Source organism: Mya arenaria, chromosome 3 (assembly GCF_026914265.1).
Source record: "Mya arenaria isolate MELC-2E11 chromosome 3, ASM2691426v1".
Lineage (NCBI taxonomy): Eukaryota > Metazoa > Mollusca > Bivalvia > Myida > Myidae > Mya > Mya arenaria.
Window position 1 is genome coordinate 49,678,260 of NC_069124.1, and position 11,539 is coordinate 49,689,798.

Consider the following 11,539-nt stretch of genomic DNA (forward strand, 5'->3'; position numbering starts at 1 on the left):
ATAACAATAGGCTCCAATAGCCGTACTCTTTAATAGAGTTTACAAAAATAACCCCCAATAGCCGTACTCCACATTAGAGTAAAACAACAATCGGCCCCGATAGCCATAATCTACAATAGAGTAATATATCAATAGGCTCCAATAACCGTACTCTATAATAGAGTAATAAAACAAAGGCTCCACAAGCCGTACTCCACAATAGAGGTATACAACAAAAGGCTCGAATAGCCGCACTCTACAATTAATAATACAACAATCGGCACCAATAGCCGTACTCCACAATAGAGTAATACAACAAATGTCTTCAATAGCCGTTCTCTACCAGAGAGCAATACAATAATCGGGCTCCAACAGCCGTACTCAACAGTAAATAAATACAACAATCGTCCTAAATAGCAGCACTCTACAATAGTGTAATACAACAATCGGCCCCAAAAGCCGTATTCTACGATATAGTTCTACAACAATCGGCCCCAATAGCCGTACTCTACAAAAGAGTAATACAACAATCGGCCCCAATAGGCGTACTCTACAATAGAATAATACAACAATCGGCCTCAATAGCCGTACTCTACAATAGAGTATACAACTATCGGCCCCAATAGCCGAACTCTACAATAGAGTCATTCAAAAATCGACCTAAATTGCCGAACTCTACAAAAGAGTAATACAGCAATCGGCCCCAATAGCCAAACTCTACAATAGAGAAATACAACAATAGGCTTAAATAGCTGTACATAACAATAGAATGATACAACAATCTGTCCCAAAAGCCATCCTCTACAATAGAGTTATACAACAAAAATTGGCCCTTAAAACCATACTACTCAAATGAGTAATACAACAATAGGCTGCAATAGCTGTACTTTACAACAGAGGAATACAATTATCGGCCCCAATAGCCGTACTCCACATTGGAGTATTACAAGAAATGTTGCAATAGCTTCACTCCACAATAGAGTATTACAACAATCGGTAAGAAAAGTCGAACTCCTCTTAGAGTAATACGTCAATCGGCCCCATGGCCCAATATGTAGCATTATATATGAAAAAAGTTCAAGATATATATATATATATTATAAAAATCATTATCATTTTATTTTAAGTTATTTCATATAACCTTTTTCCAGGCACCAATTAGCAGATCTCGTGGAGAAAGGAATAGTTTAGCACCAAGGTTAGATGTTCGACTCGAAGTAATCAGAAATTCGAGTTTTTCTTACCTGATTATTTATGTAACTCATTTCTGAATAATTTTCGTTTTTTCAATTAAAACTATGGGTTGCCCAAGCTGCCGGTGTAAAGCTTCGTAGAATAACCCAAACATTGCTGAGCTGAGCGATCCGAACTGACCGACGAAAGTATCCGAAAGATACTCTGAACTTTATGACAACCAGTGGACAAAGACCGATAAGAAGCGCACAACGGAAAAGGGATTTACTGAGAAAAAAGCAATCGACTGTTTATTGGACATATTGCGTGTAAAGTTTTGTCAATAAACTTGCTCCAACCCTTTAGCATTTTCATTTAAAAGTCTAAAGAAAAAGAAATGATTTGTTTTTCAATCTGCTTATGAAAAATAATTAACATTTACTGCGATTTGAACATCATTACTAATTCTAAATTAATAGCAATCTCTCACTGTGGTTATTGTAGTGTTATCTTAACCACTTTCAGACGGCTTTTTGCCTTCTGCGCAAACGTTAGCAATACCCAAGAAAAAGTGCTAAAATCAACAATCCTTTGCCCTGTACAGGATCTAAAGTCATCTCAATTAAATACACTTTGTTTTATGACCCCCCCCCCCCCCCCTCCCCGAATAAAAAATAAATATAAATGTATAGATAAAAATAATTCATAAAATTTAAATTTATTTATATTTGATACAATTTTAAATTGCCTTAGCTATATACAGAAGAGAGCAATGTAGACATCATTACTAGTACTGAATAAACGGTTTGGCTAGTTATCAAACAATAAATAATCGCTAATATGCATTTAAATTTATATGCAGCAATTTATATGTTCTACTATTCTTGTGTATTGGATATTAATTTTGTTTTATCTTTTTAAGATTGGAGAAAATGACGAAAAACTATCATCTGAGCAGAACGCCATGGTATCTGAAAAATGAAAAGGAACAGTTGACACCTCTAGCATCGATTTGCAAATTAAGGTGACGAATCTTGAATGGAATGTTTGTTTTCGTATCTAAATGATTCCTTGTTAGATTTTGATAACACAACAAAAACACCAACAACTGACAGGAAAACAGACTGAATCTTTACGTCTCTGTACTTTTAAAATTGGGTTCGGTTAATATTGATTTTTATATATATTTACGCGCCATTTTTTTAAGAAATGTTTTTCTGTGAATTGAAATAGAATTTCAAGAAACGGCATACTGATTTTGCTGAAGTGAAAGAAAGATTTTCCCTGATGAATTTATGTAAGCAGTGTCTCTTGTCTTGTCTCGTTCATAAACTGAAAAGGTCCTGAGACTTAGTTACTTCTTTTAAAAAAACGTTATTTTAACTTTGTTGCTGCTTGGTTCGTCGTGTCTATTGTGTTATTAACATCGTCTTGTTTAAACTTTTACATGGAGTGCAGAGCGATTTGGGTTCAAGCACTCTACCAAAATTGACACTTTGGCTAGCTGTTTTGATGCTCGTGTGTTCTGTTCGATGTGTATGTTCGTGTGTATGTTCGTTATGTTCGTGTGTTTTTTAGTGTGTATGTGGTGTTTGTACAAAACCCAATTTGGTTGGGTTGTGGTGTTTCTAGTTTTAATATTGAATAAATGTTTGGCCATGCCCAGAATATGTACTTCTATGTTTGATCCAATCATGCCCAATTGATTAAATTTTTCCAATGTGTAAGTAGTTTCACATGATTTATATAGCGCATAAACATTCTTAAACCAGAATGCACTGTGATTTAATTTGGTGGTATTCAGATGTATCAGAAAACCAACATAGGTCCTGAAAAGAGACTTTTATCTTATGTTAGATGGCATAGGGGGTCCTGTATTGCTCATTTTCATATTTGAGGTGGTATAACGTGTTTATTTTCTGAATAGTCAGATTTTGAATTTTGAGTTAATTTAATAAACATTGAGGGCTGTCGTATATCGAAGCAACTAAATGTAGTTATTTAAATGTGCATAGCATGTACATGGAATGTTACAATATTTTGTTTTATCGTAATTAATCGATAGTAATAAAAAGTGACTTACGAAATAGTTTAAAGTTTAATGTTTCTAATATTATATACAAAGCACTTATATTATAACTTCAATGTCGAGATAATTTGTTTTGTAGAATGCACAGTATCTTATAAAACATTTTTAAAGTAGTGTAACATTTTCACAAATAAAGTTGCTCAATATAAAGAAATGAATACCTGAAATGGCTCGCAATGTGTTATTTAATTTTAAATTAAAAACGGTCTGGATACCTTGCATCCGAATAACAAGTGCCATAACAACACCTTTTTACCATAGTACTTAAAAAGTTGAGGAAATGCTAGCGCTTGTATATGACGGACTCTGGTCCATCAAGAAACAACCCAACGGCTTCAAGGCCTCTCACAAATCTCAGTATTATTCATGTACTGAATTCCCTAACACATGTGTTAAATTATTTACTGTATATTTACCCCATCATTTAATAACCAGACACTCATACTAGTTGGATATGACTGCAAAAAAAGTACAAAAATGTATATCAAATATTTCGCTACAGTTGTGGTCGTGCCTAAGACTATTTCAATAAACCTGAATACAATACAGCGGGACTCAATAAAATATTTAAAAAGAAACACGTAAAATATACAAAAAAGTATTTTTATAGGCAGTTTTAAAGAATTGTAATGCGTCTATAAGGACTACTGAAAACACTTATGCACACGTCCATGTGAGTTCTCAATATCAATATCTGTAGTATGAAAAGTATCCAAGGAATCTGAGGACGACGACAAGAGCAAGCCAGCACATAAACACGACAACACTGGCTATAATGAGGTTGCGGGCGCTCCTGGCGAGCTGGTTAGAATGTGGAAGGTCCCCATCGTCAGCTGACTGGTTGGCCTGGAACATAGTCGTGTCAAGTAAATATTGATGATATTATACATTGCTTTCTTTAGATATTAATACATAGCATTCTATAGATATGTGATGTCGTCATTGTAACATTTGACATTTTCATATTTGGCAAGATGTTATTTCTTATGAGCATTACAAAACAATGAAGTACAACCGGTACGGACACAATACACATCTGTTTTATTTGTTTAGTATTTATTGAATAAGTTGTACCAAAAGTATATGTGATGTTCGTAGAGTATCTCATGCCATTGATTCAACAAAGTATGAACGATATATTGAAAGACACACACTATTGACTGTTAACCTATTCGAATGTATGTGTTATTTTCATCATGCACCTGTAGAATGGTAGAAAATACAGAAACAAGCAATGCACTCTAAATACTAACCATCTTCAGTGGCACAATTTTCAACGCCAAAAGATAATTTAAGAAGCTAACGATAACCTCGTAACTGTTCAACCTTAAGATCGGCATCTTTTTTGTTGCTATGTTCTGAACATCTAAAATATTTTATGACTGTAGGGTCGTTGATTTTACACCTTCAATTTGCAAATATAAATACACATATTTCGACTTTCAGGACCTTATGATGTCATTCTCAGCAGCAAAGAAGGTAAAGTTAAAAAACCTCACATTTCATGGTTTTGAGGACAAACATGAATACGCTTAATAATGCAGTTATTGTTTCTCGAAATCTAGCAAATATATATTGTTAATACTAAGGCTCAATTCGCCGTCGTCATAACTGTGTAATTACAATATTCATGCAAAAAGCTACAGAAACATGCTCAGTAGCAAAAAGTTTAAACATAAACCCGGTTTAGTGGCAATGGATAAAACGCCAAAGACATAGAACACAAACTTTCAAACAAGAAACATAAAACAGCACAAAACTCTACAAACAGCACAGTGCATAAATACTATATATTTATATAAATAATTGGTATGTTTATCAAGAATTGTTAGGTACCGCCTTGGAACGGTAAGTAAAATGTAAATTTACTGGGGGTTTAAACCAGTTTATGTGCACAAACCTCACTCTTATCCCAACAATCCTTAATAAAGATAAAACGCAAAAGGTAAATCTTATCAAAGTATGCAAGTTTAAAATACAACACCATTTAAATAAGATATCGAGGCTTGACTCTTATTATTATATAAGGCCCTTGGTGTTACCTTGTGGGCGTAGTAGATTGCGCAGAGGCCGGTTGGGCAGAAGCAAAAGAGGCATGCCAGTATTGAGGGGATCATGTAATTTGTAGGACGGGGCTGAACGTACACTGCCCCTGGTGCCCCGCCTGGCTGGGTCACAATCTGAAAATCGTGTTGGCTTGTTATATTGTTGTAGTGTTATTCAAACTAATCTTTGCAAAGTTAACTTTAATAGTTATTGATAAATAAATCTGGAAAAAACTACATTTTAGATATTAACATCTGAATTATTACTAATTTTGGTATATATTAACCATTAAATACATTACAGGGATAACGTGTTTAATAACGACATAATGAAGCTATTATAATGATATAAAGTAATACATTTACTCTGAAAAATATATCAATAAATTAAAGCTTGCGGTGAAGACTTATTCAGGTTTGACATTTTGTAACCTAAAAAACAAAACAAAAAACAGTAGTATTTTTTTGTATTAATGATGTGATTTGATATTAAAATAATTATTTTTTAATATTATTTTAACTAGTTGAGGAGTTATATATATCAGCTTAAAAGAGATGCTCCTTAATATTGCAAACTGAAACACTTATACCTGATATTTTTATTTTTTTGTAATAGGTATGTAAGTTTCGAGCGAGCGAATCGATGTAGAAAATGAACGGCTTGAATGTTGTGAAAACCTTACTTTTTTGTTCAAAGCATCATCACACTCCTAGCAAAATATTTTGAATCGGTTCGATTGTTTTGGGACGGTGGAGGGAGGGAAATATAATACTTTCAGAAAGAAGGACGTAGTCACCTTGCCCAAGCATAACACAGGTGAAACAATTAAACTATAACAACCGTTCGTATTAAGCAAGAAACTTAACCAGTTGTGCTAATACACATCAGGCGTAACAATGTTTACTTTTAAGTACATTGAGTTAATTGCATTTAAAGCAGGCTTTTCACCATAAGCGACATAATGATGGTATCCCAGTGCGAAAACAAGTCATCTTGTGAATTCATATATGAACGTGTGTTTGATTACTTTCTAAGTCTGATAGGTATTTGATCGAAGGATATAACATACTTAACGCAACAATTTTAATCAAAACCTTAATTCAAGCATTTGGTTAGGTAATGAAAACGTTACTTTCTATGTTTACTACATCTCATATACAATGAACAATATTTGGACTGCGTAATAAAGTAACGAAAGTGGTCATAAAGTATTGTCATCAAATTTCATTTTCATTAAATCAAACGTGTCTATGAAGTGATGTCTTTTATTGTGGATCTTTATATATCAAGAAAATAATCAAATTAAATTAATCAAAAGAATTAAAGCTGGTCAATTAAGTGTAAAAGATAGCCACCGTGGTGGACTGCAAAACACGTGTGATTCTCAAGAATGGTATTGCTGTGATGGAGACGGTAGAAGGAGATCGACGATAAATGGTTAAATGTATCACTTCTGACGTAAGGATTTCAGAAAGGAGTGAATTTACTATTCTGACATAGCATCGGAATATAGTGATTTATGTCAATTTACCACGAAACTATTTTAAGTTCTCTCATATGTTCGTCGATATGAATTTGAAATAACCAATAAAAGCTACCTATAAAATATTTTAATAAATAAACTTAAAAACTAACCACTTGCTGACCACCATACTGTGGCTGGCCATACGCTGGTGGTGGGTAACCTTGTTGTGGCTGACCATACCCCGGATTACCATAGGCGGGCTGGCCTGCAGGTGGTCCATATTGGGGTTGACAAGGCTGGCCGTATGGGGGCTGACCAGGCTGGCCGTATGGGGGCTGACCAGGCTTGCCGTATGGGGGCTGACCAGGCTGGCCGTATGGGGGCAGACCAGGTTGGCCATATGGGGGCTGACCAGGCTGGCCGTATGGGGTCGAACCAGGAGCGTCTTGACCGCCAGTCATTGGATATTTCTCACCATCTGTAATTAGGTTAAACAAAAAAATGAATGGTAACATGATCAATTTCAAGCACTAACAAAATAATTGGCAATGTTAAAAAACACACACAAAAGAACTCCATCAGTTAAATTAACACGTTGTATTTTTACTTTTTCCCGTTCGGTGCGTTTATAAACATGTTATATTTACGCTTGAGCCTTGTTGACAGTTTTAAAATGATGCAGAATGTATTCTAGACGCCTATTATCGAACTAGGGCACTTGTAAACGTAGTTCGTAGTGGTGTAACAGATATTGAACACTAAAGCAAACTCTTCACTTCATTCAAACTGCCAGCAGCCATGTGGCTGTTGGATTATACTAAAACAAAAACATAAAAATGACAACAAGCCTAGCAGTAAGCATGACATGTTCAAGTAATATTTATAAATAAAATAAAAAAATGGTCAATTCAATGTCATTAAAACGATAATTCAAGCCTGCAATAATTCGATAATGTCAATACTTCATCCGGAGAACGTGGATATTTTAACTTGTTTGTGTGAGGTTATTAAGCAGTAAGACCTCCCATGGAATAATTTCCATTAAATACGGAATCATTTACGCCAAACCGTGAGAAGCACGGAACATTTGACACGAACTATTACATGCAATACAAAATCGTTGCGTCCCGGTGGAAAAAAGGGGTCAACAAAGGGTCAAATTCAAGTATTTGCATAAGTTTTGCACAGGGAATAAGATTAGAAATTTAACATATATTTAAAATATTCGCATACTTTTCCATAATATTTCTTTCTCAAATACTCCAAATGCATGAGTTTTTGCATAGCACCTAGATTATCAAAATGGCGGCAGTTTACGGGCGCCTTGATAAAAGACTTCGAAACCATTTTCAGGGTAAGTACATATTTACTTCATACATTTTCTACAGACATTGTAAGGCGTTTTGTCCGTCTGACTGTCAGTTTTAATGTTTACATGTAGTATAATAATGTAAAAATAAAATGTTTGTCAATTATTAACTACAGCTCATAGGACAGAAATATTGATTTTTTGGAAAATGAAAATACATCTCATTGATATTGAAAAATATCTATATTTTTTCTATCCTGATGTCAAAATCAAAGTGTAGATGTCGGGATACGTCATAGTCAAACATCACTAACGTTAATCTCCCTCTGCAATACAGTACCAATGTACACAACATATCGCGCAATCATTTTGGAATGCTAAATCTTTATGTTTACCATAAGCATCGGCAGGTTTTAAATGACTTTTCCAAATTTGCCGAGCTTAATCTTATATCTTGCTATGCGATAACTAAGAAGCTGGTTTCGTACAATCTAAGAAATACACATTGCCACAAAATCAACCTATCACAATATGTATATCGAGTTAGTGTGAGACTGCCCAATCTGAATGTGTAAAATCGGACAACCTCTTGGCGTGTGGTAAGCTTGTGTATTCAGATTTAGGGTTTAGTGCATATTAGACAAAATGACTCCACACCGATACCAATAAGGCTTAACGCATACATTTCCACGGGATCCCTTAGTAAGAGCCATCTTACAAGTACGCAGAAGCAGACTATAAGAACATACAGTAGTTAAACTTAGCAATCATATAAAAATATAATAGAAAGTGGTACCCGTAACCATGAGGCCAGAATATCATGAGCTAATTATTATTTGAATGCCATATTCGATTCAGGTAGACATAATTTGATGCATAGACTCAGACAGAATTTACTTCTTTATAAAATCAAATCTTTTTAACAAAAGGATTAAGTAAAAAACTAAATGTTAACTGGGATTAGGCAGTTTTTGGCCCCTGTCCCAGACTAAACAGTCACAACATATGTTCAGAAAATATGTCAAAACTGGATTTCGCTTTTCTTTTCTTTTCAGCATGATAAATTACCGTTCCAAGGCGGTACCTAACAATCCTTGATAAACACACCTATTTTTGTTTACACAGTATATACTTATGCTCTGAGTTGTTTGTAGAGTTTTGTGCGGTTGTTCCATGTTCCTTGTTTGTAATGTTTTTGTTTTTGTAATCTATGTTTTTGGCGTTTTCCTGTGCCATTACGCGGGGTCTATTTTAAAACTTATTCGCTACTGAGCTACTGTAGTTTTTCATATAAATATTGTCGCAACCTGTAGTAGTTAGTATCCACATAGAAACCAGTGACATCATAAGTAAAGTATCAATTTCTTAGCAACAACTTTCTTTTTTAGCAACCAGCAACCTCCTTAACAACCAATGGCAATCTTAGCAATATATAACTTCCTTATAAATTCACCAAGCAACCAATGATTTAGAAATCAATGACTTTTGTCTCAACCGTGTTCTTCCTGATCAATAACCTTTCCAATGTTTTTCTGAGTTACCACTTACCTCTTAGAATCTAATGACTTCCTTGGCAACCATTGACTTTGTAAGCCATGTATTACATTTTTAGCAATCAAATACTGTCTTAGTAAGCATTTACTTTCTTACATCCATGCTACTACTTACATCCATAGCAACTAGTGACTTATTTGTAAGCAGCCAATGACCTCCATGGCAGCCATTTGCTTACTTCACGACACCGTTGACACCCAATGACTTCCTTAGCAACCACTTCTTTCACTAGCGGTAATTTACGGTCATCAATCGGTCAATTTGCGAGCAAGTGCAGCTTAGAGAAATTCAAATGAGCTATAATGGTGGTACCTTCTCTCTATTTAACGAGGCTTTCTACAATTTTCCATGCACCCATCGAGCATTTTCAACGCTTCTGTCATTTACGGATCTCCTGTTCTATACATTTAGCAGTGCTCCCTTGTGGTGTAAGTCATTAATCTTTTTTCAATGCTTATCACACTGTTGTTAACTTGTCCCTATATCTAGCCCTTGTCTATCAGTGCTTTCAGCACTTTGATTAATAGCGTGGCTAAGTACCATACACGTACTATCAGTGAGCATCAGAACACCTGTAATGGTTGTTATAAATAGAACATCACAACATTTTCATTCCTGCATATCATCAGTTGAACAGGTATGAGTATGAAACAATTATCAATAGTTTATTGGTATTATATTGTTAAATCGTTGATTTTACTAGCACTAGAATTAAAACTGCATTTATGATATAATTCTTGAATGATAAGTTAATCATATTTGCAAAGATATTCGTGTAATGGTGTTCCTACAACAAAGGAAAACAACTAGATGCCTAGTCTAATATACTGCGTAGCACAAATAGGATGTGGGGAATAGCACAGAATTATTGTTCATCGTTTGTTTACATCATACAAATGTGTATAATTATTCTTCATATCAAAGATTTCATATTATTGTAAAAATAATCTTACCGTGAGCCATGTTGTATTCCGTTTAATTTATAATGTGTATGTGCATAACACTATGTGTTTACGTCGCCACAGTTGGGCGAATACGCTTCATTCATCCAGTGGCAGTCGAATGATCGATACTAAGCTGGCGTTGTTGAGTCAGCCTTGTTTACATGAACTGAATATTGTATTGAGTGGATTCACACGGAAATATACGGGATATAAGTTAATGCATACTTTATCAAAATATTGATTGTATGCTTGTTAAGTTATTTGATTTAATAGCATAGCTTGTGCCGTCTAATTATTATATAAACGGACTTGTTTTTCCCACTGTAAGTGTATTTAAAATATCAAAGAAAATATCTTCTATAGGGCTTCCAAGTCTGTATAATGGTTTCGATCGTGTGTGGTTAACCACAGAACTTATAGTATATTGATTGAAGCAACTGTCCTTTTTGAGCCTTGGTATAAACTATACAACGGAAAATGTTTTAGTTAACCACATATCACCTTTAACTATTCATTTTTTGATAAAAACTGGAAATCTTGCTTTACGAGTTTACTTAACTTGTGACGCAATTCATCCTTCCACATCGAAACGCATTCAAACCCGTACAATTCCACGGTATCTTAAACCATATATAACTAAACACCCAACATGCTCACACATGTCCTTAATAACTTCTACTTCCTATCAAAGGAGTCAAGCACAACTGCCGGCGCAAATTCGTATTTATAGCCCAAAACTAGGGCAGATATGTTGTAAAACCCGTACAAACATGTTTTTTTTTTTATTTAATGGACAATCACAATTATTGGCAATGCGTTTTTTCTGGCCGTATTGGGTTAAAAGTCGTTTTAAAACGGACCGGATCTGTCGATAACATCAAGTGTTACGCTGTCACTTTCATAAGACTTTTGTTACACAGGTTTGAGTGGTACCTTATACTAAATAATCACCATGAATAAATGTTATATTCAGACAGGAC

General features: G+C 34.6%; 1 protein-coding gene across 1 annotated transcript; it reads right to left on the reverse strand.

Moving 5' to 3' along the window:
* Positions 1 to 3,238: 3,238 nt before the first annotated feature.
* Positions 3,239 to 11,194, reverse strand: LOC128228305 (calcium-binding protein P-like). Its single transcript, XM_052939540.1, has 4 exons — positions 10,569 to 11,194; positions 6,923 to 7,230; positions 5,284 to 5,421; positions 3,239 to 4,087 (listed from the first exon to the last, which is right to left on the reverse strand). The coding sequence occupies exons 1-4, from the start codon at positions 10,576 to 10,578 to the stop codon at positions 3,929 to 3,931; spliced, it is 615 nt and encodes a 204-aa protein (XP_052795500.1). The 5' UTR covers positions 10,579 to 11,194; the 3' UTR covers positions 3,239 to 3,928.
* Positions 11,195 to 11,539: the final 345 nt, after the last annotated feature.